Consider the following 27,909-nt stretch of genomic DNA (forward strand, 5'->3'; position numbering starts at 1 on the left):
CGACAGATTACAGGTGGAGTTTCATGGGCCTGCATACCCATCTTGTTTGATGCAAACAGATCAAACTTTTAGTTAAATCAGTTTGATCAAGCATGAACAACCACCTGTACTCAGGCGTGCGCTAAACCACTGAATGACGGTCCAGCAAAAATTAAGGATCTCTGTCCATGTCCAAGTGAACCCTGGTTCGTTTTTTGCTGCTGGTGATGCATTTATGATGAGAGAATTCAACAGAGTATACTTTCTCCCTTTAAGCAGCACGTTATAGACAGGACAACAGACTGGGCCTCAGGTCCTGTATACAGTCCATATTTTTGGTCCATCCTGATGCTTTGTGGTAGGTTATAACTAAAATGTGGACTGGTCTGAAGACTTCTGGACTAGAACCTCACATCATTCTTGCGGCATGTGCTGCTGCTAATAATGACAGATGAGTAATAAAATAGCAAAGAAATTGACACATAGCTGCACAATGCGATCTAGGCACCAGCACCCAATAGGTTCAATTTTAAATTGATAACCCATCAAAGATCAAATAAAAGTTTATTTATTGCTTTGATTGTGATTCAATCACTGGAAGTTAGGGAACCAGCACCATGACTGAAGGTTGGTGGTTCGATCCCCTCGGCTGACAGTCTGTGACTGAAGTGCCCTTGAGCAAGACACCTAACCCCCAATTGCTCCCCGGGCGCCGTGGATAGGGCTGACCATTGCTCTGGGTGAGTGTGTTCACTAGTGTGCATGTATGTGGGTGTTTCACTGCACGAATGGGTTAAATGCAGAGGTCTAATTTCACAGTGTGCAAACTGTTGTAAATTCTATTCACATGTTTTAGTGTCTACTTTAACGTAAAGTAGGATCATTTATGTCAAGAACATGCAAGATGTGTATAAAATCCAGACCAATGCCCATACATGCAATTGGTGCACCTAAAGGGAATTTCCATAGGCTTTTCCCTCATTTCTGCATAATTAAATTTTTAGATACTATCTGCAGGTGAGGAAATGAGGACCAAAGTCCAGCACAGTTTGGAGATTTCTCTGCTCTAGCACACTAGCTAAACCATCTGAGGAGTTAAACCAGGCATGCTTGAGCAGGAAAAGTGTACCAAACTGTGCGGGAATCTGTCCTGGTTTGACTTGAAATGAGTCATTCTAGAGAAATTTAATGAGCTAGAAAATGTTTATAGTGATGGTGAAAGGAACTTTATATAGGACCCTGAAGTATTTAATGCCTCTAAAATCTCATTCTTACATGAGATAGTTATGGATATGCCTCTGTTTGACAATAGTTTTGTGACAAGATTTTGCCCTAAAGTGCAGACACGCATTGTGTACCTTAAAATAAGCCCACCCCCATTAAGAATAGAACAAAATAAAAATCCTGGAGACCAAACAGGGTAGGTGGAGTCATTACAATTTAAAAAATATAATGTGAAGTATGATAATGTGTTCTAATTAAAAGGTACAGAAGACATACCCAGTGACGATATTGAGGAGTGTATAATCTCATAAGGCTCTTGGGTGCCAGGGTCCTTGGAAGTCCCATGCACACCCCACACACAGCAACGTCAAAGCTTACAGAAAAAAAAAACTGGAGCTGAAAAATAAGGTTGATAAAACACTTCATGTTTATTTGAGTGCACTTTGAACAGCACTGGGGGGAAAAGAAAAAAAAAAATTGTTGTGCCCATTATTTCCTCTCCAGTTGTTTTTCTGCAGTGCTGGCTTTTAATTACTTTAAATATGGTCAGGTTACAGGCTGTGGGGCCTTTGTTTCATTACTTGGGCCATTGGTTCATCTAATATTTGTACCTGCAGTGGATTGTTCCCAGACTTTGAATCTCAGGCCTTGTAGTGTCAGGCCTTCCAAGTCCCCTGGCAGTTAGAGGCTTCTGGGCACTGGCCCGACCAGCAAAGTCAGTAATCCATCACTGGCCAGCAGGTCGACTGCCCCATTGAGTTGGGTTTTTTTTTTTTACCCCTTGTTTATTTATTTTTTAAGTGTACAGCTAACAATTATGTACATGAACACTTTAATAAATCCTTTTCGGGAGATGGTCTGAGATACATTTGGAAAAAGCCCTTCTCTCCTATTTTCTGCCTCTGCAACTTTGGACATTGTTTTATTTCATGCTGCTTCATACTGATATTTGCATACACAGGCCAACTGTGCTGCTCAGCAGATGCAAAATGTTTGAGAGGTAGGGTTCCACTTAGGGGGTGTTACTTTCATGAAGAACATTGGGCTGTAAAGCGGTGGTTATATTTTTACATAAGTAAACCGATTTCCTATAACAAAACTCATGCAAAGGAGCAGGATTCTTAGCTCAACATCTGTCAGAGAGGCTCACCGACCACAGACTCTAAATAATAGTTTGGTGTGCTTGCCCTCAAGCTTCACATCCAGGTACATCAGGCTCTGTGCACAACCAACTGACCCCAGTTTCCAGTGTCTTAAGTGAAGTTATGATAAATGCAGCTGGATTCGAAGGTATTGGAGTTATTAAATTGTTCAATTTTCTTACTGTATTCCATTTTACAGGGTGTTAAACATTTGTCATGCCAAACAATATATCCATTAGCTCTGACTAATAACAGGCTTGTTTTCCACTGGACAATGTTGAAAACTGCTCCTTGCCTTCACAAGGGGTACATTTGAATAGCTGTTTTAGTGTCATCAGCCAGCACTTGGTAAAGGTGCTCCATGACAGGGATTAAGTAGGCTTGTACATACACAATGAGCAGTTCTCGTACTTTTTTGTGATACTTTGTTGTACACAGTCTTACTTTGTCTTGCATAATTTTTGCAATTGTTTGTGTAGCAGAAGTGTGATTAATTACCAGGTGCCTACCACGTGCTTCTCATTTTTTAATCAGGAGAGTAGACTGGTAATGAGGATGTCAGTCAGAAGCTTGGCACCGTGGTGCGAGATGTCCTTTATACAAGCAAACAGATGTGCTGGAAGTAACAGCTCCCTCTGCAGGTCTTTCACCAGCAAAGCTCCAGTTTGTTTATTTTGTACAATCCACTAACAATGCATTGCAAGAGAGAAAGACGTATTTGAGGATTTGCAGGTATGCCTAGGATTCAGTCAGCCCTCATTCCAGATGCAGTCTGAGGGGGAAAACACGTTATATAACACTCACCAGCCACTTTATTAGATACACCTTGCTAGTAAAAGGCTGGACCCCCTTTGCCTTCAGAACTTTCTATCTTAAGGAAGACGGAAAAAGCGTGGGAATGACAAACAAAGGCAGAGTAGAGCGGGAAACAAGATCACGAGAACACAAAAGACGAGAGGAAAGCTTTATACTTCCCCTCACTTGTTCGCTCTTAGAGCGAGCCCCCTTTCCTACAGCTTGGTTTCTTCTTTTTCTTCTTCTGTAATTTGGGGGCAATTACTCTCTACTCAGCCCTCTTTGTGGTTTGGGGGGCAGCTTGTTTTTTTGATCTTGGACTAAGTACCATACAGGTCACCCCTCTACAAAGGTGTGACAAACACTGCAGTTTGCCAGCAGCTTATATAAGGAAGCTTCCAGGTGCGTCGAGTTAGTCTAATTGATCCACGCCACCTTGCCGCCGTCGCCCTCTGCTGGCAGCAGGCGGCGCAGGCTGGGAGCCTTGCGCTGCTGACACCCCCTGCTCGGCGCAGGCTGAACCCATATATATATATATATATATATATATATATATATATATATATATATATATATATATATATATATATATATATATATATATATATCCCAGTGTCTCTAACAATGATATATGTATATCTGTTTTCATTGGTGGCCTTCATACAAAAAGCAGGCCAAGCTGAATCACTCCCTGTATCTCCAAGGTAAATGTTGACATCAAATGTTTTTTTAAATAAGCGTACTCAGATGTGCTCTGACGTTCAAACAGTACTTGTTTGGTATTAGGGTGCCCAACGTTCTCCAAGAAAACATTGTCTATGCCATTACACTACCACCAGTCTGAGCTGTCGACACGTGGTAGGTCAGGTTGGGTGAATGGCTTCAAGCTGTTTATACCAAATTCTGACCCGGTTATCAGCACAGCCGAAATCAAGAGCATGATGCTTTTTTCCCGTTTTAAACTGTCCAGTTTTGATAAGTCTGTGTCCAATTTGATAGCTACAGATTCCGGCACTTAGGTTACGTTTTCTGACCACCACTGCTGTAGAGTGGTTATTCAAGTTACGGCATCCTTTTTAATGCTAGAGCACATCTGGCCATTCTCCTCTGACCTCTCTCATCAACAAAGCATTTCTGCAGCTCATGGGAAGTCCCCTGCCAAAGCAATTTAAATCCATAACGAGAAGCACCCTATAAAGTAGAGGTTTCAAAGAGCTCTAGCAGTAAGCGCACAGTGAATGCCTTTAAGTGATCAATCATTGATTGACTCAGAAAAATATAGAAATCAGTTTGTGTGACAAATTCAAATCTAAGAAACACAACAGCTATAAGCGCTGACAAATCAGTAATATCGGCACAAATATATCGGTTCTCAACCTCTTATATATCTCCAGTGTGAAAGGTTGGAACTAAACTGCTGCAGGATGAACAGGAATCTGTTGCACCAGCTGTTCACAAGTTCAAGTGTAGGCTGTTTACAGCTTAAGAGTTTAGTAAGTTCAGGTTTGCACATTACTAAATTAAAATAGGTTGCACCACACAAACTAGTTGTTTTATGTTGAGCAGGTGTAAGTGTTGGGGGAAACTAACAGAAACCACAGAGAAAGCACAAACAAGACCAGGACTAACTAAGTTCAAAACACTAAAGGTTATACACTCACTTTATTAGGTACACCATGCTAGTAAAAGGTTGGACCCCCTTTTGCCTTCAGAACTGCCTTAATTCTTCGTGGCACTCTTTCAACAAGGTGTTGGAAACGTTCCTCAGAGATTCTGGTTGGTTATTTGAGTTACTGCTGCCTTTCTATCATCTAGAACCAGTCTGCCCATTCTCCTCTGACCTCATGCACTTGCACAGTGTACACTGTGATTCTTACAGCTTGAATAGCCCCCTGGTTTTAACTCCTAACAAGATGCTAGCATTCACAACTCCAGTTCAGTGCAGCTGCAACATCTAAACTTACCCTGTTGTTGTGGAGGTTAGCCACAGACTGTCATTTGAAAAAAGCTGCATTTTCAGTTGTTGCAAGGAAATATTGAAGAATGAACAGACCTTGGCTACAGGTTTTCAGCTTTATTCCTTTGGACCTGTACACATTGTTTTCTTCCTTACTAATATTTTTGTGCAAAAAGTTGCCGTAAGCTGACATCGCGTTTCCCTGGTTAACCATGTACATAAGACAGCGACGACACTAATGTATTTCAAATACACAAGATATCAAACCATAACTACACAGAATATCAATATCTACAACATTTGCTTTTCCATGTAAAAGGTGAATTTGCTAAAATTTCAAATTAAGATACTGGAATACAAATTCATTCAAACAGTAAAGTACACTGGACAGTATTTAGCCTATTTTCATTTTTAAATGTACTTAATACCTATATTTACTTACATTTACTTTCATGTGGTACATTTCTGTGTAATATTTCCGTATACATTTTAAAATATATTTCGTTAAAATGGTAAAATATTCTGAAATACATTTTAGTGTTTGGACTGAAATGTATTTGAGATGCATTTCAAATATATAACTTCCCATATGTTTAAGAATGTATAAAAAAAAAAACAGCGATGATTTTCTCATGTTAAACGTCAAGTACTTTTGCACGGGTGTTCCAGGCTTGTAGGCAAATGTCTAATGTGGCATTCTGCAATTATGAAAAATAAAGAGTAACAATGCTGATAATCATTACTATGAAGAGGAATGGAGTGACAGTAGAAAAAGTCTAGTCAAGAGACGTCCTCTCATCCTTTCTAGACTTGCGCGCATGTTTGTAGAAACATCAGTGGCAGTAATAATGGATATATTTCCTATTTGTCAGAGTATTCTGTACAGAAGAGAATAGAACAGAACAATAACTTTGCCAGAAACTCATGGATCTGTGAAGAGAAAAACTGATCATTTATTGGGGGAACAAATGTGGTTTAAATGCCACATGGGGGCACCATTGCACCACATTACCAATAGTAAATACTACAAGCACTTTGAGGATAGAACAAGAGTTTACAGACAAAATGGCAGACCAAAGAAGGATTGGGTAGGGTTAGGTTTTGGGTGAGGTTGGGTGAGGGTTAGGTTTTGGGTAAGGTCGGGTAGGGTTAGATTTTGGGTAAGGCTGGGTAGGGTTAGGTTTTGGGTAAGGTTGGGTAGGGTTAGGTTTTGGGTAAGGCTGGGTAGGGTTAGGTTTTGGGTAAGGTTGGGTGAGGGTTAGGTTTTGGGTAAGGCTGGGTGGGGTTAGGTTGGGTGAGGGTTAGGTTTTGGGTAAGGTTGGGTGAGGGTTAGGTTTTGGGTAAGGCTGGGTAGGGTTAGGTTTTGGGTAAGGTTGGGTAGGGTTAGGTTTTGGGTAAGGCTGGGTAGGGTTAGGTTTTGGGTAAGGCTGGGTGGGGTTAGGTTTTGGGTGAGGTTGGGTGAAGGTTAGGTTTTGGGTAAGGCTGGGTGGGGTTAGGTTTTGGGTGAGGTTGGGTGAAGGTTAGGTTTTGGGTAAGGTTGGGTGAGGGTTAGGTTTTAGGTAAGGTTGGGTGAGGGTTAGGTTTCGGGTAAGGTTGGGTGAGGGTTAGGTTTCGGGTAAGGTTGGGTGAGGGTTAGGTTTCGGGTGAGGTTGGGTGAGGGTTAGGTTTTGGGTAAGGCTGGGTGGGGTTAGGTTTTGGGTAAGGTTGGGTAGGGTTAGGTTTTGGGTAAGGTTGAGCGAGGGTTAGGTTTTGGGTGAGGTTGGGTGAAGGTTAGGTTTTGGGTGAGGCTGGGTGGGGTTAGGTTTTGGGTAAGGTTGGGTGAGGGTTAGGTTTTGGGTGAGGTTGGGTGAAGGTTAGGTTTTGGGTAAGGCTGGGTGGGGTTAGGTTTTGGGTAAGGTTGGGTAGGGTTAGGTTTTGGGTGAGGTTGGGTGAGGGTTAGGTTTTGGGTGAGGTTGGGTGAAGGTTAGGTTTTGGGTAAGGCTGGGTGGGGTTAGGTTTTGGGTAAGGTTGGGTGAGGGTTAGGTTTCGGGTAAGGCTGGGTGGGGTTAGGTTTCGGGTAAGGTTGTGTAGGGTTAGGTTTTGGGTGAGGTTGGGTGAGGGTTAGGTTTTGGGTAAGGTTGGGTAGGGTTAGGTTTCTGGTAAGGTTGGGTGAGGGTTAGGTTTTGGGTAAGCTGGGTTGGGTTAGGTTTTGGGTGAGGTTGGGTGAGGGTTAGGTTTTGGGTAAGGTTGGGTAGGGTTAGGTTTCTGGTAAGGTTGGGTAGGGTTAGGTTTTGGGTGAGATTGTGTAGGGTTAGGTTTCGGGTGAGGTTGGGTGAGGGTTAGGTTTTGGGTGAGGTTGGGTGAGGGTTAGGTTTCGGGTGAGGTTGGGTGAGGCTTAGGTTTTGGGTGAGGTTGGGTGAGGGTTAGGTTTTGGGTAAGGTTGGGTGAGGGTTAGGTTTTGGGTAAGGTTGGGTGAGGGTCAGGTTTTGGGTGAGGTTGGGTGAGGGTCAGGTTTTGGGTGAGGTTGGGTGAGGGTTAGGTTTTGGGTAAGGTTGGGTGAGGGTTAGGTTTCGGGTGAGGTTGGGTGAGGGTCAGGTTTTGGGTGAGGTTGGGTGAGGTCAGGTTTTATGTAATGAAGTAATATATTAACACTGTATCTACTTCATGTACGTAATGTATCAACAGGACGTCTTCAAGATATTTACTTCATGTATTCAGATGCTGCACTTCTCCTCCTTCACTGATTTGTTGTTGACGTGTTACAGATAATCTATTAAGAGTTTAATCATCTACAAAGGACCACTCAAAATAAAGTGTTACTGAGATTACAAGTTAGAACAATGTGCTGTAGTCTTTAGGATAAACAAGAAAATCCACAGTAGAAGATGCTGGAGAACATTCAGCAAGGTAACCCAACCAATCCATTACAAAGCAGCTAGACCCATCTACCCAGATGCTGCTGCACCACTATCTACATCTAACCAAAGTAATATTTCAGAGTGAACAGTTTACTTAAGTGAAAACCAGTTTCCCAAGTATTCAGCATGTTACAGTTTACAGTGTATTACTTAGACAGGTCAATATCTGAAAATTATGATCTTGTATAAAAACAGTTATCATCTTGTTAAAAATGAGGTTTATCCATTATATCATCGCCCTTTTGACACCTCTTTCCTCACACAGATACATCCAATCCATTCGCTGCAGCTGAGGACTGTTTGGCATCTTTAAATAAAACAGTATGTTGTTGCTGCCCAAAGAGAAACAAATATCTGTAAAACGCAACTTTATAGTCAAAATGACCTTTATTTTCACTATAAGTTAATATAAAGTGATTTTATTCCAGAAAATGATGGTGCATTTCTGTTGGTCTAAACATTGTGAAATTTTCACCAGTGTAAACGACAGCTGTTGTGCTCAAATGATGCAGGGTTAGGGAAATATACACTCACTGGCCACTTTATTAGGTACCCGTTCCGTTGCTTAACACAAATCAGACCGAGCATCAGAATGGGGAAGAAAGGGGATTTAAGGGACTTTGAACGTGGCGTGGTTGTTGGTGCCAGACGGGCTGGTCTGAGTATCTCAGAAACTGCTGATCTACTGGGATTTTCACACACAACCATCTCTAGGGTTTACAGAGAACGGTCCAAAAAAGAGGAAATATCCAGTGAGCGGTCAGTTGTGTGGATGAAAATGTCTTGTTGATGTGAGAGGTCAGAGGAGAATGGGCAGACTGGTTCCAGATGATTGAAAGGCAGCAGGAACTCAAATAACCACAAAGAATTAAGGCAGTTCTGAAGGCAAAAGAGGGTCCAACCTTTTACTAGCACTAGTAACCTAATTAGGTACTAGTGTACCTAATATAGTGGTCGGTGAGTGTATATCCCCAAACATCAATGCATATTAAATACAGACAGAGCAAGCTCCTTTTATTTTTGGTGTACATTTATTTAAAAAAATTGAATGCAATAAAAAAGCATCAACAAGCACAAAAATATGTAAATATGAAACAATAATTTAGTATCTGCTATAGAATAAAAATTCAATATCCGTGATAAATAGTTAAATATGAACTGAAAATATGACTAAGATTACTTTGTCAAAGTCTGAAGAACAGCACCACTTTCAACATGATACAAGCTAAATTCAACTGAGCAAAGAACACATTGAAGTTGCACATACATCTCTGAGTACAATAAACATGATTTATATCTTGTGAATATAACTGGGATCAACCCACCTCGCTAATGGAGACCTTGATTTGTGATTTCTTTGACTGTGTCTGACCCAGCAGATGTTTAGTTTTTTAAAAAAATCTAACTGTGAAAGATGAAAAGGAAGTGCTTAGGTAATGTTAGTACCTTAAAAAGCTAAAGCTATTGAGGCACGTGTACAGTATATCGGCATATTTAATAGCATTTTCCATTATACAGGAGAATTATAATGGATTTCCTCTACATCTATTGCTGTAAAAGAATAAATATGGACATAAAAAGACCATTGTAGCATTTCCTTTCTGGTTATGTACCCATCACCTACAACAACCATCATATTGGTCATATTAATCTAGTCCTTAGTGCTGAACTCAGCACATCCAGTAACAAAGAACTGCCTGTATGAGAAAGCACCAGTGCCAGTATACATCCATTCTGAATCCTCCTCGAAGACACTGAATAGGCGTGAGGTCATGATTAAAGGCCACAGATGTTCAGTCCATGGGAGATAAAAAAGGCCACTTAGGTGTTGTAAACTATAAGGTGCAGGTGAAACATGGTCTCTGTATTCTCTTACTCCGTTTTCTTCCCACCTTCTTCTCATATTTGAAGTGCTGAACTGGCAACACTTGTAGACAAATTCAAATTCCATGTGTCTACATGTGGATGACTCTCCAAACATTTTATACTCATATGGGCTCTTTTTTAGAGTCCAGACCTTGTGCCCAGTTTTGAATGCTACTCATCAGTTCAGCAGTAGTAATGTCAGTGTAACGGAGGGAATGTTTAGCCTCTGGATCTGTCTGTTCATTTATCGGTTGGATCTCATCTTGTTGGCAATCCAGGCAATGTACTTCACGACACGCGTGTAAACACCTGGCGTGTCTTTCTTTCCACATCCATCACCCCAGCTGATCAAACCCGCGAGCATCATTCTGCCATCCTTTTCACACACCAGAGGACCACCTGAGTCCCCCTAAAATGAGAGAGAGAGTCACTTTGTTATTAAAAAGAAACAACAGTACCTGAGTGAGCACAGTGGTTGTGGCAACCGTTACAAGTAGTCAGAACTGTTATGACGATTGCATAGACAGAATTTTCACACTAGGCCTGATTTCATAAGCTGGGGGAAAATTATATTGATAAAAGTGAAAGTAAGGAACTTTGAGAAGACATGCATTAGTACTGGCTGAATGCTATTACAGTGAATATGAAAAAGCAAATATACACTCACTGGCCACTTTACTGCTCAGTTCAGCTGCTTGTTCAACTTGCTGAAGTGCAGACCGAGCATCAGAATGGGGAAGAAAGGGGATTTAAGTGACTTTGAACGTGGCGTGGTTGTTGGTGCCAGACGGGCTGGTCTGAGTATTTCAGAAACTGCTGATCTACTGGGATTTTCATACACAACCATCTCTAGGGTTTACAGAGAACGGTCCAAAAAATAGGAAATATCCAGTGAGCGGTCAGTTGTGTGGATGAAAATGCCTTGTTGATGTGAGAGGTCAGAGGAGAATGGGCAGACTGGTTCCAGATGATAGAAAGACAACAGGAACTCAAATAACCAACCAAAATCTCTGAGGAACGTTTCCAACACCTTGTTGAAAGTCTGCCACGAAGAATTAAGGCAGTTCTGAAGGCAAAAGGGGGTCCAACCTTTTACTTGCCTAATAAAGTGGCCAGTGAGTGTAATCCATTTTGTTAGCAATTTGCAAACCTCTATTTTGTGAACTGGAATTATTTAGTTACCTGATGTTAGCAGGTGTTATTAATATTCATTGTTGCTGTACAGAGCTTGATTTTGTGGGTAAGCTACGCTGCTATATTTGCAGTGCAGCTCCTATAGCAAAAATCAGCTACCTAACCAGGTTCCTCGCCAGGTTCTTGTTTGAATTCGAATGAGAATCTGACTTCAGCTTTGAGACTTAAGCATATCAGGAAACCAGCTGGAGTGCTTATAAATGCAGGTAAGTCCATTCGTTTCCAGAAAATCCAAGTTGGCCTTAAGTCTTTTTCTTTGCCTTTTGGTTATCTCCCAGCTAGGCGAGATTGTTATCTGGGTTGCTGTGTGACCAGCAGTCTGCCCGCCAATCCTCAGGGTTACAGGTCGGTGAATTAGCAGTTATACATTCACTCCAGCGTTTAAGATCATTTATTGTTCAACTGTGTTTTACAGAGCTTTATTTTACTGCAATGGGGGATTATTTTATGTTATTATTTACCTAAAAGTCTAATTCTAATTCAGTAAAAGACACACACGTGGGTCCGGAGCCGCATGCTGCCAACCCCTGTCCTAGTGAACGTCTAAACTACCTAATGTCAGCTTTTTTTGTACGCGTATGCCGTTGTACATTTAGGAAGAATTCAGGACCATTACCTTGCAGGCATCATCCAGGCCACGTGTATCTCCAGCACACAGCATGTTAGAGGTGACCAAACGTCCAGAGAGTTTCTCCGGCACACAGCGCTCCTGAGGCCACAAGCGCACATGACCCCGCTTCACTTGTTCTGAGTAGAATGGAGAGACTGAGACAGAGAGAGACATCATTAGTCGTTTATTGAGACACACTGATCACCAGTAAAATCTCATTTAATCTTCAACATATGTAAAGTTTTGTAGGCAGCTTCAGAACAAAAGCAGTGTTTCCTTACACTCTTCTTCCTTGCCATAACCAGAAATCTCACACTCCATCCAGTCTTGGAAAACCAGATTGGGTTCCGGTAAACAGACGGGCAGCACTTCCGGAGAATGGATAGCACAGATTCCATGTTCAGTCTTCAGCTTTAGAAGAACTGTAGGGAAAACGGGGCATTGATGGTTAGAAGTGGAATTATTTCACGGGTGTACTGACTGATGGGGACAGGGATGGGAGCTTGTAATGTATCCATGCTGTTTCCAAATCTAAAGAGAGAACGTACCCTATATCATACTGAATAGCTATGTCTTAATAACCTGTTATAAGGTTGAACTCTTTCTTACTAATTTTGGACCATTTTTATTGGTCCATTTGTAATAAATCGGGCAGCTGGCTGGCATATAGAAAATAAAAAACAAAGACAATGAAGAATGAAGTTATGAGTAATACACCGTAATACACCTTAACTCATTCTCACCTATATCATTGTCATAGGTCTCCTCATTGTATTGTTCATGGAGCCAGTAGTTCTCCACATCAAAGATCTGTTCACTGCTCGAGTTCTTCTGCCTGAAGGTTCGGCCGAGGGTGACACGCAGACGATCTGCAGTAAATCTAATTTCACACACATAGAAATGCCATTAGTGCATCGCCCACTAATACAGAAAGCTCAATAAAGCAGTTTGAGATTATTTTATCTAAAAAACATTCTTACACAATATCCAGGTTTAATAGTGGAAGTGTGGTTTATTTAGATTTTTTTTTTTCTCAGATCTTCTGTACATAAATTTAGAACAATTTCCTTTACAGAAAGATTCCAATAAGGACACTGGCCTGAACCTACACAAGGAAATCCTAAGAATGAAACTAGTTTGGCTCACATGGGAAAGAGAACAGACTCACCCCTCATGGAAGCAGTGGGCTGCAGAGAGGACCCAGCAGGAGTCAATCAGGACACCTCCACACAGAAAGCTGTGTGATCGTGAGCGTGGCCGGTACACAGTGATGGCTGCCTGCCACGGCTGATCTTTGATGTCACTGGCCTGACCGCCTCGTATCCTGAATTCAGGAAGAGAATTGGAGGGCTTTGTAACACGCTGACCACAGGAGCCTAAGAGAGAGAAGTAAAAGAAATAAATTTAGCATTAAGATCAATGTTACTACAAAATAATACAAAGTGCCAAAGATTTAAGCATCGCTGTTGTTTGACTGAAAACCTACAAATGTTTTTTAATGTTTTCTGCAAAAGACTTCCATTGGCCAGTGAACCTACATGTATACACTCACCGGCCACTTTATTAGGTACATCTTGCTAGTAAAAGGTTGGACCCCCTTTTGCCTTCAGAACTGCCTTAATTCTTGGTGCCACACTTTCAACAAAGTGTTGGAAACGTTCCTCAGAGATTTTGGTTGGTTATTTGAGTTCCTGTTGCCTTTCTATCATCTGGAACCAGTCTGCCCATTCTCCTCTGACCTCTCACATCAACAAGGCATTTTCGTCAACACAACTGACCGCTCACTGGATATTTCCTCTTTTTCTGACCACCTCTATATGCCTAAATGCATTGAGTTGCAGCCATGTGATTGGCTGATTAGCTATTTGTGTTAACAATTAATTGAACAAATTGTAACAACAACCACAACAATAATAATAATAATAATAATAACAACAAATAAAAAAGTGGCCGGTGAGTGTATTCTAAGCTTTTATATGTGAGGTCAGTAAGGGTGAACTCAATTTGAAAAGAATTTGGAAAAGTGTTGGGTTCTACTTTTCCTCAAAGCATCCTGCATATGCTTTAAAATACATTTTAGTTCAAAACCTTATTTTAAAACTATTGCAAAACAATGTCCATGTTGCTTTTAGAGGCAGTAAACTCTTCGGACATCTGGTTTCTATTGCTACATCACTTTAAACAGTTCTGATTCGCATTTCACATGAAATGACTCTGGGTGACTTTGTTTTGTACATCCTTCAAAAAGTCATAGGAATTCCCCTTTTAAGTTCAGTTTTGTTTTTGCAGTTCGTCTGCAAAGCGAGAGAAATGCCAGATGAAGTCAATTTTTTCACTCATTCCTGTCTCCCCACCTCGGTTGTTCGTCGTCGCAGGCGCTCTCGGCCCAAGGGTGGAGATGGTGGAAGGTCTCCTCGCTGTGGAAAAAAGGGCAGACATGATCAGAAACACATACACACCCAACCTTTCTCATAAAAGGCTTTAAAAACATCTTCTGTTACAAAAGACCCCTCGCACGAGAAAATAAGGCCTCATCTGCGTTCAGTTAGTCAAACAAATGATTCAGAGTGCCAGAAAGCGCTCAGCTTCATTTCTGGTCATAAGCCATATAAAACAAAAGAGTATCGGATGAAACGTTGAGCACGATAGTTGTTAGATACAGTAACAAACACCTTGACACATACAGTATTGTATAACTTGATGCTTATCTCTGTGGTGCTACTAAACTGCTCACAGACTGAACAAGTAACAGATGTTCTAGCTCATTACACAGACGAGCTGTTCTCACATTCCATCATTATATAAGGAAGTGCGTAATTTGCCTCTAAGTTCTTGCTGATTAGCTCTACTTTCACAAGAACCAGACTGACAAACGGACAACAAAGTTATGTCACTATGGAAATGGGATGGACTTACGGCATTTGGTGATATCACACAGTTCCCACGTCAGCTGGGAGCCTTTATAAATATGACACCATGGACTGAGGTCACCATCCGGGTTCCTGAAGGGTTAAAGAGGCCACACTGAGTGAGTATCTAATAACAGTTTATTTTTCCTCTAAGGTTTATGATGAGAGTGATTGTGTTACTGTATCACTGGAGTCAATGTTCAAGCAGGAGTTCTGTATTATGTAACATGAGGGTGTGTATGTACAGTACGGTGCAAATCTGAGAAAGCAATATCTAGAACTATCTGAGTGAAAAGTGCTTATTTGGTTGAATAACAAACTAATACTAACATTAGAATAAATACAAATAAACAATAAATTGTGCGTCTACCTGCAGAAGTTGTGGCTGCCCAGGCCCAGCTCTCTGGCGTCTGGCCTCCAGGCTGTGTAAATCTTGCGGGAGATGGCAGGGGAGTCCCAGGGCAGACACTTTGCTCCGCTCTTAGTGACCACCTGCATCCCTCTGTATGACTGCCCTGACCCCTTCACACACTCTGCAGGAGCTAACACACAGACAGCACTGCGTTATGGGCGCACATGACAGGCTGAGTATGTGTCTGTATGTCTATGTAACTTAATGGGATGGGATTTGCAGTCAATTACAATGCAATTTTCAATAACAATCACTTCTGATGTCTATCAATATCATTAAAGCTAAAAATCAATATTGTTGCAAGACGCTAAACACTGGTATACCAGTGATAGATGCAGTCATGTGTAAAAGTGTGGGAGCCCCTAATCAAATTACATTTTCGTTGATTTTCTAAGTGAAAAGAAGTTAACATCCTCTACAGTGAGCACATTTAAATAAACATGCTTAAGTGTGTTCTCTATAGATGACGACAGTAAGAAAATGAGTTTATTTTGTGTGTGTGTGTGTGTGTGTGTGTGTGTGTGTGTCTCACCTGTTGTACAGTTTGGCACAGAACAGAACTCCCACATGACCTGGGACTTTTTAAACACGTAGCACCACGGCTTGGAATCACCATCTGGATTCCTGAACAAACATGTTTAGCTTTCGTTTACTGCAGTAGTCATACCGTATTTGTTTACCGTATTCTACTGAATTATTTCAAGCTGTCTATATACAGATTTGACTGTGTGATCATTTACATCAACAGCAGAATCAGAACTGTACTTCTTTTTTTTGTGAGTTTGTGTGTGTATACCTGCAGTAGTTGTGATTGCCCAGCCCCAGCATGACAGCCTCTGGCTTCCTGGCCGTGAATTTTTTGCCTCGGAGTGATGTGGAGTTCCAGTTTATGCATTCAGCGCCAGAGCCTGAGATGCTCCACGTGCCACGATAACTTGCCCCCGACCCAGTCGCACACTTCTCATTCAAATCTAAGAGAAAAGAGAATAACGCAGCTACGCTGTGAAAACAAAGCTACTTGACTTCTGTCGTTCTTCTCTTATTATTATTAAATACAAGAGTAGCTCTCTAAATATGAGAAACATGAATCATTCCACAAAAAGAAAGCCATTTATATCTATACCATTTAATGCTATGTACAACAAAAAGTGTTTCTCAAACTTAAACCTATGAATTCAAAGCTCATTGTTAACATGCTGTATGAAAAATGTTATTGCATTTATAAAGTTACAAAGGTTTGGTTTTATTCATAATTTTATAAGGAATATACATATTTGTAAATGAGCAAGACAAGAAAATATCACATCAAGCGACGTGATGCCTAACTCCCATCAATAAAGCCAGCAGAGGAGCCTTCATTCAACAGTTTTAGCACTATTCTCAGAAAGGTTGTGATAACAGGGAGCTTGTGATCCTGGCTTAACCTAAAATATTCTACCCTGTCACAAGCAAGTTATTTGGCACAAAATATGTAATTTTTTTTTTTTGCCAGACTGTTTCACTGTATTTTTACACATTGTGTATATGTGGTGTGCACTCACTGATTTCACACTGATCTCCAGTAAAGCCTGGTGGACACTGGCAGATGAAGTCAGTTGAATACACCGCCTCCTTACACGTCCCTCCGTTATAACATCTCGACACATAACATGCTGCAAAGAAAAAAGAGACGTAGCATTATAAAATACTGCACTGACTCACACTGTATACAGTATATGCAGGCTGTATTTACTGCATTATATAGGTGCCAAAAGGCATACATTAAATTGCAATGGCATTACAAATTGCAGACGCAAGAAACATAATATATCATCATTCCTCATTCATATTCATATTACTCTGAATGAATGCAACACTTTCATGATCAACCGTTTCAAGCGCACACTGAGGTTAAACCGCAAGACAATATCTTTCACATTAGTGTGTGACACATATGTGCCAAATTCCTGTGTCATAAAAATTCGTACACCCACTGTAATGAGCATACACAGACGCACACACACACACACAGGGAGTAACACCATCAACAGGACTACATCAAACATACAAGTAAACACGCATTTACAATGCAAAACACTATTCTGGCCACTTTTGTGAGAGGCGTCCAAGACAGCATAACTGGCCTCGGTCTCTCTGGGTGGGCAGGATGGCCCCCCTCTCAGCGCAATACTAGCTAACACGAACATCTGTCAGCTGATGTAACAGACCTGGCAGTTAGCAGTGGAAACCGCTGCTAAATTGGGGAATAAACTGGTAAAAGCACAAACTGCATAAATACCAAAACTGATACTAGTTTTAGGGGGCTAAAAATGACAAGAACCTTAAACGTAATTTTGTCTGTATTTCAGATTTGAATTTTGTACCCAAATAGTAGTGGTTAAATGGTGCTTTACTGACTGATATAAGTATCAGCTTTCAATTGCTGCACTCTTAAACTCACAATCTTAAATAACATAAATATCGTACTGTTGGGAGTGAAGCTATCCAGAATTATTTGCAGTTTTGGTTTCTATTTATTCCCTCTTTTTTCAGCAGTTCTCTTCATAAATCGTGATTTTGTGATATAAGATGTTATTCTTATGCTAGATGTCAGGTTTGGACACATTTAATCATTTTAAATGTTATTTTAACCATGATGGTGAGTCCCAGCAAACAAAAAATAGTCGTTAATTATCAGCACATTTGCTGATACAGATCAAACACAGGTTGTCAACACTGACTGATGGTATCAGCCGAGTGATTTACCGGCCAGGCCCTACCATGACCTCTTAAAACATGAACAAGCTGCACGGATCACACAGGTTCTTTACCTTAGGAACCATTAACTTAATGCTGCAAAGTTTTGATATGGACAGTATTAGCTGTTGGCTGGACTGGACTGTGTAATCAGTCAAGATTAAAATAATAAAAAATGTCTAAAGTGTGTTTGTGTGCACATGTGAAAGAGTGTGAGACTCACTAGTTATAGGTACGTAGTGACAGCGCACTCTTCCTCTCAGGGCACAGCGGCAGTATTCCACTCTCTGACCTCTCCATCTCAGCCACGTTTCCCCTAAATCTCTGACCGCAGCTGAGTCCGAATCCTCACAGCGGTCTAACACACACACCCACGCACACACACACAACACAGACGGACAGACAGACAGCCACACATGAAAGACAAAGACGGTCAAACAGACAAAACCACTGTGGTCAGACTACATCTATGACAATGACTTTTCTGTCCAGCAACAGAGAAAAAGACTATGGTAGTAACAGTCATTTATGGATGGGAGAAAAAGAAAGAGACAGAGTGAAAAAGAGGACAAAGAGAGACAGAAAGAGGAGGCAATATAAAAAAATAGTATATTTAAAAAATAGTATGTGTGGATTAAGATAGTGTGGCTCCCTCTAGTGTCCACCGAGCAGCCTACACCAGAAAGGCCCAAATCGGACAGTATTATTGACAGCAGTGGTGTAACTGGCTGCAGTTAATGAGGGTCAAACATACTGGGTCATGTAGGACATGGGACTTGGTCTTTATTGAACTAATTTAGGTTACTTATGCAGTTTTATGTCCATTAGTCATTGCCAGCTATGATTCCAATATTCTTAATTTGTTCACCTACATCACATGATTGAGATATAAGTAAGGTGATTAAAAAGCAAATTACATTGTCATTGTTTTAGCCACTGAAGAGAGGGTTCATTCATTCAACAGGGTCCATAGTTTTGTTTGCCAACTGCTGCCCAACTACTGTTACATTTTATATGTTCTATTTGGTGTATTTGCCCTGCAATGGACTGACGACCTGTCCAGGGTATATCCTGCCTTCCGCCCGATGACTGGGATAGGCTCCAGCACCTCCCGCAACCCTGAGGGAGATGCGGCTTAGAATATGTGTGTGTGTGTTTGGTGTATTTGGTCTAGATAATTCTATCATTTTTGTTTTTAACATGAATTGAAATATTCCTTTATTTTGTTAATTATATGATTGTATTTTATTGTATGTTTTACATTCTTTGTTTTGTGTTTTCCCCAATCAGATCATAAGGCCTCAGGGACTAAAGTAAGCAAAATACTATTTATAATGCCCTTTTTTCATAACTTTATTTTTGCCTTTTGGGGCATGACCACAGGTCTGGTACTGACCCTTAAAAAGGATTTATTCGGTAGAAAAATATACATCAAAATACAAACATGAACCCAAAGATTCCACATCTCATCCTTCTTTCCGTAGTTATAATGTCCAGTTCACCTGTTTCATAATTTACAATATAAATAAAGACCATTTGTATTACCAACAAAGCAGTGGGCACTGTTGGCGTAATGTGTTACAGGTCAGTGTAATGAACAGTAGATGTTAATGCTTTGCCACATCGCTCAGTTAGTAAAAAGTGTTTCAGACATCAAACAAAGACGTAACTCACCTCTGAAGCTGCGTGTTCCTCTCCTCTCTCTGTGCAGCCGCTCCTGAGAACAAAAGAGAGAGAAAAGTTGTTTATTTTAACATTTAAGAACCACAGCCATGTAATTAAGTCTTAATCTTGGCCGTTCAGGTTTACCGTGTCAGCTAAAGTGCAGCAGAGCAGAGGCAGCAGAAGCAGCAGTTTCACCGTTGCATTCATGATGTCGTCAGGCCTCAGGTGAACTAATAATGAAAGACACAAAAACATCATTTAAAAAGAGACTTACTGGATGAATACAAGTATTATGAGTGAATGTATTAGAGAGAGACTGAGGGAAATTTGGGGGAAATTTCTAAAATTGTTGAATCATCACTAAGCAATTAACTGAAGTTAACGTTGACGCATTGCTCACACACACAGGTGTCAGCTTGCTCCTTAACAGACTTGAGGCTTCAAAGGACCACAGATTTAAACCAATGAGGAAATAAAACAATACAGCTACAGCATCATGTTATGCAGAACAATACTCGGATAACACATTATTGTGGGCACACACACACACACACACACACACCCTACATACTGACTAACTGCCTCCTTCCCACTTTTTATTTCTGCCTTGTGTCCATCCTGTATGTACACTTCAGCTACTAAGAACTATCCCTCTATATCCGACTTGAAATCATAAGCATTCACGTCACTAAATTCTGAAGAAATTCACTATATTTTCATGATTTTCATGCAAAAATGTCACTCACTGCCTTCTGGAGGTCCTAGATATGTCATCGATTATGGATACCAGTGACAGAAGTAGGTTACAGTCATTTTTCAGAAAAAACAGCAGAACTTGTTCCAGCTCTATACTAAAAGAGTCACCGCAAAACTGTTACATGAAATATACACTCAGCTGCCACTTTATTAGGTTCACCTAGTAAAAGGTTGGACCCCCTTTTGCCTTCAGAACTGTCTTAATTCTTCGTGGCACACTTTCAACAAGCTGATGGAAACATTCCTCAGAGATTTTGGTTGGTTATTTGAGTTCCTGTTGCCTTTCTCTCATCTGGAACCAGTCTGCCCATTCTCCTCTGCCCTCTCACATCAACAAGGCTTACATGCTACTCATAATCTCATAATCAGGATAACAGACATTATCAATAGTGAAGATTTTTTCCCCAAGATTTAAAATTCAAGGCCTAACTGTAATACTCCGGATGTTCCTGTTTTTTAATATGTGCTCTAAAGGCCAGACAGCTGTGTTGATATGACACACTGAAAAACACAAACAGGAAGAGACCCTCTTATTCCCTTTGTTTTACTTAAAACCGTATCTTCTCACGCAAGACGCAAATGCACACATCTCAAAACCTATTTTGGCCCACACCCTAAGCAGATCCACAGAATTCCTTACAGTTACACTACTGTACATCCCTAAATATTCTAGTACGTTTAAAGGCATAAATAGCTGGACAGATTAATGTACACTGAAGCAGTCCTGGGACAGCAAATCAGGTCAGCACAGTGAGTCAGCAGGAAACAAAAAGAGAGAGAATGCAAGTGGTGACCACTGGAGTCTGATCATCTGGAAGACACACACACACACACACATACACACAGAAGTGTGTAAACACACTCATATATTACTCCAACTTGTGGTGCATTTTGCAGCTCCTTTTTACGGTAAGGATGGGGTTATAAAAACATGACCCGTGTCTCACAGTGAATATGTGTGCACATGTGCATCAGGCTGATGTGTTTGCTGCCTGTTTGACAATATGTAGCTCTGTGGTTTTGACTCACTGTCCAGTTCCAACTCAGCAGCAGTGGAAAGCTCTGCGGAGCATGTGTGCAGAACGGCTATTTAAACTAGGGGTAATACAAATTAAATTAGTAATCTAACAATTATCTTGATGCTTAACTAATTAGAAAGAGAAATGTGCTGAACTGAAGAAAGCCATGCAGAGCTTTTCAAAGGCTCCATACATTTTTATTGCTTCCATACTTAACTGGAACAGCTAGACTAGAAAGCCTCAAAAAAAATGGAAACTGCAATGTAAAGCTATTGAGATCATAAAGATTTATTTTAAAAGATGTACAGTGTAGGTTGTTGTGCATTTCACACTTTTTCATACTACAAGAGAGACCATTAGAATCATTTAAAACATGCATTATCATCACACACTATTCATTGTACACTCACCAGCCACTTTATTAGGTGTTGTTAGGTACAACTGTTCAATTGCTTGTTAACACAAATAGCTAATCAGCCAATCATATGGCCACAAGTCAATGCATTTAGGCATGTAGAGGTGGTCAAGACAACTTGCTGAAGTGCAGACCGAGCATCAGAATGGGGAAGAAAGGGGATTTAAGTGACTTTGAATGTGGCATGGTTGTTGGTGCCAGACGGGCTGGTCTGAGTATTTCAGAAACTGCTGATCTACTGGGATTTTCACGCACAACCATCTCTAGGGTTTACAGAGAACGGTCTGAAAAAGAGGAACTATCCAGTGAGCGGTCAGTTGTGTGGACGAAAATGCCTTGTTGATGTGAGAGGTCAGAGGAGAACGGACAGACTGGTTCCAGATGATAGAAAGGCAGCAGGAACTCAAATAACCAACCAGAATCTCTGAGGAACGTTTCCAGCACCTTGTTGAAAATGTGACACAAAGAATTAAGGCAGTTCTGAAGGCAAAAGGGGGTCCAACTTTTTACTAGCAAGGTGTACCTAATAAAGTGGCAGGTGAGTGTAGATTCAATAAAGTCCGTTTTAATTGCTAACATTTTTTAAATCCAGTGATCAACTTTAGTCAAGTAATCATGACTCTATTTCAACAGATCAGGTCCGGCATATCAGTCACGTTTTCAGTGACTGTGAGCAACACACTAACAATCACTTGTGCATTCAGCCTCTCAGTTATAAATTTTGACTCTCAAAACACGAAGAAAGCAACAGCTTTCAGGTGTGATATTAACCACTAGAGCGCATTCTTCCTCAGGGCTAATGACTGGAAACTCAAAGGATGACTTGGCAGAATGGAATGAGATCCTCCAACCAGCCAGGTTACGGCATGTAGCTCAGCAGAAGTCGTTTCAATCTGAAAATGAAAGATCCTTCAAGTTCTTTTCACCATTTTACAATCTTTAGCTATGCTTATCAACACGTCTCAATCTGTGTGCACCTGGAATTATTCTCCATGACACCTAATTCTCTCATCACCTACAATCATCTCTATCAGAAATAAAACTGTTCCTCTTTCATGGTTTCATTATTTTTCTCTGGTGATCTGCACCTAATAAACTCTTCGATAAGAAATCGTGAGGCAATATCTGGAGGGATGTGATACAGAAGCTTGCTGTGTTATGTCAAAGCCTTACAAACAGGAAAAGGAGGGAAAATTCTATCCAATTTTGTAACAAATCTAACATGTAATATCACAGACTTGCGTGTACTGTAACATAACATAAAAAGAAATAAAGCAGGTCATGTGATAACAGCACCAGCCCTTCGTAGCCTAACAATAACATATGAACAATGATCAGGTGGCTACAGACAGCACTGCAATAGAAATGCAAACTCTGTGGCGTTTCATGTGTTCATGTGCTCGGTGGTGTTTCATAGCCTGAAGAAATGTGAGCTTCGGGTAAAAAAAAAAAAAAGACATACTAAAAAAATCATGATCGGTATGCAATAGTTAATAAACTTTAATAAGACAGCAATACAAAGCCTGCGTATGTGTATTGCATATGTATATGCACCTACACTCAGAAACAACAGGGCCCAGTGTGACGTCTGCTTGTGGGTATATGTTCAGGAAAAACATGCATCCCAGACAGTTCATTGAGACAGGGTTGGAACATACACTCATACGCACGCTACATGGCCACAAACTATAGTTCTGCAGTTGGTTAACACTGTATAAATACAAAGGATGTGAGACACAGGCAGCACGGAGCTCACTGCAGGAAACATATGGTCACAGCTGACATGGGAGTAGACAGACACCCACACACACAGAAAATGTGATCATTGTAAATTAGACACATGACATTCAAGCTTCTAGAAAAAATGTCAGAACAGAAAAGAATAGTATAGCACAGCATACAATAGACTGGAGTATAATAGAATAGAATAGAATAGAATAGAATAGAATAGAATAGAATAGAATAGCTATACACACAATAATCTCATCTGAGGTCTTTTGCACAGATGTTTTCTTGGAATCCCCCAAGACAAAGACCATAACCGCTCACACTTTTGACTGAATTTTTCCTCGCTGTTTTTACTCTCTAGCTCACTTTTTCTGTCTTACTCACAGACAGCTGGACAAAAAGACAGACAGACACACACGTGGAAAGACACAGTTCAGCTGGCTTACCAAGTTTTAGACTGGGTTTCTGTACCTGTGTGAATTACACGGAAGTCATGAGTTATTCTCTATATTTTAAATGTAGAGACGAAACTCTTTGGTGCATTTCTAGTTTTCTGTGGCTTTCTGAAGAACATGCAGCACATAGTTACAAAACATGTATGCATGCATTACATATATTTGAGCTGAAGTACAGTTTCAGTTAGATAAAGATGTCTTACACCACTATACAATCACCGGCCACTTTATTAGGTACAGTTCAGTTGCTTGTCAACACAAATAGCTAATCAGCCAATCACATGGCCGCAGCTCAATGCATTTAGGCATGTAGAGTCGGTCAAGACAACTTGCTGAAGTGCAGATCGAGCAGCAGAATGGAGAAGAAAGGGAATTTAAGGGACTTTGAACGTGGCGTGGTTGTTGGTGCCAGACCATCAATAGGGTTTACAGAGATCAGTCAGAAAAAGAGGAAATATCCAGTGAGCGGTCAGTTGTGTGGACGAAAATGCCTTGTTGATGTGAGAGGTCAGAGGAGAATGGGCAGACTGGTTCCAGATGATAGAAAGGCAACAGGAACTCAAATAACCAACCAGAATCTCTGAGGAACGTTTCCAACACCTCGTTGAAAGTCTGCCATGAAGAATTAAGGCAGTTCTGAAGGCAAAAGGGGGTCCAACCTTTTACTAGCAAGGTGTACCTAATAAAGTGACCGGCGAGTGTAGTATAACAGTTAGTTCAGATGGCCCAATATGCATGCTGAGATCATCTAAACTAATAGACAGGGTGTTTAGCGTGATGCTCGTTCTATCATTTAAGAATTATCTTTGTGCTAAGATGCTTTTGGGAAGCCTAGTCCTGATTGGTTGAGAAGTGTTCTACATGTGCTATTAAAACACTTTTCACAGAAATACAGCTGTGACTGTGTCATTCTGCTGTTCATCTTAACGACTCAATTCATGCCGCAGCACATCCAAAAACAGAAAATGGACAGACAACTCATATAGGATCTTATATGACGTGGAGCCAGTTTGGCCACATTCTCAGTCCGAAACTGGAAAGAGACACACATAAATGAAATGAATACGATCTGGCAAACAAAATAGGCTATTCAATGCTTTACAGGCTGAGGGGAAATAAAGGGAAGTCTGACAAGCACTGAAAACCTTGGACCCAATATGTTGTGACAGTTTTACAAATCCCATTTTTTGCCGGAATAAACTGCCAGCATTATAACAAATTGCTGCAATATTTGGGTTATTTCGCTTTACACAGCTGTGATGTTATACACGACAACATGATATCTGCGAAGATCTCTGGTACTTGTTTTCGGCTGGTGCCTGTAATAGAACCACAGCCATGATGTTTTCACGATAACACACTGCTTCTCATGTTCTGCTGCTTTTGTGAACATATATGGGGGCGTATGTGTGCATGTCTATATATCACGTCTGAACCTTTCTAAGGCCCCAAACACAGAACAGTGACTGCATTGTATACTTTGTGCAAGGGGGAGAGAGGGTTCAAAAGGGGAAAAAAAGAGAAGAGAAAAACTGCAGTGAATAGTGATGAGGGAGCAGGAACATGTGTAAAGGAGGATAGCTGAGTCATTCTGCCAAATGAAAGAAAATTATGACACACACGTAGCACAGAGTATCATCTTCCAAGACGTACACTGACTCCAGTGATACTGCAACAAAATTAAACCTTAAATCTGCACTGGAGACACACACTTCACTGCGCTGACAAGCAGTTTTTTGTTCAAGTGTTGTAAATTCTATGATTAAAATAAAGCAAAGCAAACAGTTCAGGTGAACAAAAGCAATGTTGTCAATTCAAATTAACCTCTACATCCATGCAAAACTTAGAAGACCAGCGAAAAAGTTTGGGATTTTGGGTGTTTTGCAGTACTGGTGAGGGCCCTATAGGCCTCTTGGTGCATAAAATCTCTTCCAGACATTCTAAAGACAACCTGCATTGTTACACTCAAGCCTACTGGGAATGTGACTTATAAAGAGCACAGCTAACCCCCAGCACACAATAAGTAAGCCCACACAGAAGGGGGTCTATTAAAAACAGACAAAGCCAGTGCATTAGAGCATGCTATAAACGTGCTGACTAAGACACACCAGCAAAGACACTTCTATAACACACTGATACACACACATACAGGCAGATGAACACACACTTTGATGCTCGAGCCAGCCCTGAGATGCACCTAAGAAAACTGAACAAGGAAACTGAGTCAGATGTCTGAGAGAGAGCCGACCTCTAGTAATGAAAATGTGAGCTGCAGGTCTGTCTGCTGGTACAGAATCCATTATTAGTCCGGTTTGGCTGTATCACAGTATGACTGACCATAAGGTAAAACAACTGGACAATTGAACACTGTATTTAAAGTGCCCAATTCACAGCAATGTACATGACCCGAAATGAAAGTGCACACAACATGAAAGTCCTCAAAGGTTCTGCACTTGTCAATCGCATTTGACCATTTAAAGCAGACTTCTACATTAGTGAGTACTGCGGTAAGCTAAAGAAAAACTAATGGTGTCTTTATGTTTTGTCATATTAAAACTATATCCACCCAATATTACTGGTTACCAGAAATTTTAGGCAATTTAAATTGGTCTCAAATTTAATCAGAAAATGTTCAGCAGTTGGACGCTACTCCGAATCAGAACCTCCAGGTTCAGTGACAATGCCTACGCAACTAAATGAGTCACAACATTTTAGTTAACCCACGTCTTTCAGTGCACTTGACACTTTAATTAAACTTCAATCAGTATTTTTGACTTTCTAATTTGATTTTGCTCTTCTTCAGGCGTTTCTTTGATCATACTGGCCTGGTTTGGACTGATGGATGGATGTTTTAATTGTTCTGTGTGGGGTTTTGAGCACACGGCAGCAAATTCCTACCAACCTTGTGGCTGATAAACTTGAACCGCGCCACTGCACTTCACAGTAACAACCTCAGCCGGGGCATTCAGTTTATGAGAACTATCTGTGGGGATCTTTAGCCTGCAGCAGAGACCGTCGTGAGTTCTGGACAGTAATGTTGCAGGCATGCCCTGCCACAGAAAAAAACAGTGCTGACAGCGGGTCTCTTCTGTGATAACCAGGCTCAGAACGGAATTCCCAGAGCAATTATGAGCTTTCCTATCACTGAGAGACCATGTACAAGAGAGAGAGAGAGAGAGAGAGAGAGAGAGAGAGAGAGAGAGAGAGAGAGAGAGAAAGAGAGAGAGAGAGACAGAGAGAGACAGAGAGACAGAGAGAGACAGAGAGAGAAGAAAGACATTTATAGTGGGGTAAGAGCAAGACAGAGGGCAGTGGACAGAGTCAGAGAGAGAGAGAGAGAGAGCGAGAGAGAGAGAGAGAGAGAGAGAGAGCTGGGAAAGACAATTAGTACAGTGGAGAGAGAAAGAGAATAAGGGGAGAGAGAGAGAGACAGAGAGAGAGAGACAAAGAAGCAAAAGACAAGACAGAAAGCAGCGGACAGCGGAAGAAAAAGAAAGGGAAACAATAAGGCAGTGAAAAGGCAAAGAAATAGAGAGCAAGTGATTAAATCAGTAGAGAGATGTAGAGAGAATGAGTGAAAGAGACAGACAGTGGGCAGAGAAACAGCCGCTAAAACATCCAACAAGACCCCAATAAACCGCTCAAACAGCAAAGGCCAAGGTAACACGGACTAACAAACCCCCTGAGCTCAGTAATCTCGCCTATGATGCAGTTCAGATTCATTTCAGCTCCTGAATCGTTTGTTTGCACCACAAGCTCTTTCTCTTCTGCTGCTCCTCACTCCAGCCTGCAGGCGCTCAGGCTCAGTCTTCAGCGCTCCTGCAGCTTCAGTACGGCCCACTGCAGTGCGCTATCAGGAACGCTCAGACAGCACCAAACCCCCATCAGCCAGCCTCGATAAACCTCACCGCTGCGTATCAAGAACTGTCACGAGTGGCGGTCTGCGCGCTTTGTATTCGAGCGGATTAAAAAGACACGGTCATCTCAGGGCGAGTTAAAAGTTCCAGCAAGGTGGTCTTACCTTAAGACTTTTTCACTCGAAGTGGAGAGTTTTCACTGTCAGTGGGTGAAAGTTCTACTCTCTAATCCACAGGACTCCGGCTCTGAGCGCGCGTTTGTTTCTGCCGTCCACTCTCGAATATTTATCCTC

The 27,909-nt window shown here is 41.1% G+C and overlaps 1 protein-coding gene across 1 annotated transcript; it reads right to left on the reverse strand.

Annotated features, from left to right (window-relative positions):
• Positions 1-8,800: 8,800 nt before the first annotated feature.
• plat (plasminogen activator, tissue) lies at positions 8,801-27,909 on the reverse strand. Its single transcript, XM_017702851.2, has 15 exons — positions 27,781-27,909; positions 19,531-19,616; positions 19,396-19,438; positions 17,945-18,079; positions 16,527-16,637; positions 15,782-15,956; positions 15,518-15,609; positions 14,944-15,115; positions 14,581-14,666; positions 14,019-14,081; positions 12,833-13,040; positions 12,408-12,544; positions 11,946-12,086; positions 11,671-11,819; positions 8,801-10,269 (listed from the first exon to the last, which is right to left on the reverse strand). Exons 2-15 carry the CDS (start codon positions 19,591-19,593, stop codon positions 10,105-10,107), a joined length of 1,740 nt encoding a protein of 579 aa, XP_017558340.1. The 5' UTR covers positions 19,594-19,616; positions 27,781-27,909; the 3' UTR covers positions 8,801-10,104.

The sequence above is a fragment of the Pygocentrus nattereri genome, chromosome 28 (genome assembly GCF_015220715.1).
Source record: "Pygocentrus nattereri isolate fPygNat1 chromosome 28, fPygNat1.pri, whole genome shotgun sequence".
Taxonomy (NCBI): Eukaryota; Metazoa; Chordata; class Actinopteri; order Characiformes; family Serrasalmidae; genus Pygocentrus; species Pygocentrus nattereri.

What these genes read in the sequence shown, in the direction of transcription:
- plat (XM_017702851.2), bottom strand. Translation starts at nt 19,593, where the DNA reads ATGAATGCAACGGTGAAACTGCTGCTTCTGCTGCCTCTGCTCTGCTGC. An exon ending in TCACTACGTACCTATAACTA is followed by an intron (nt 16,638 to 17,944) that starts GTGAGTCTCACA and finishes TTTTCTTTGCAG; the next exon opens with CATGTTATGTGTCGAGATGT. An exon ending in GCCCACTGCTTCCATGAGGG is followed by an intron (nt 12,545 to 12,832) that starts GTGAGTCTGTTC and finishes GTGTGAAATTAG; the next exon opens with ATTTACTGCAGATCGTCTGC.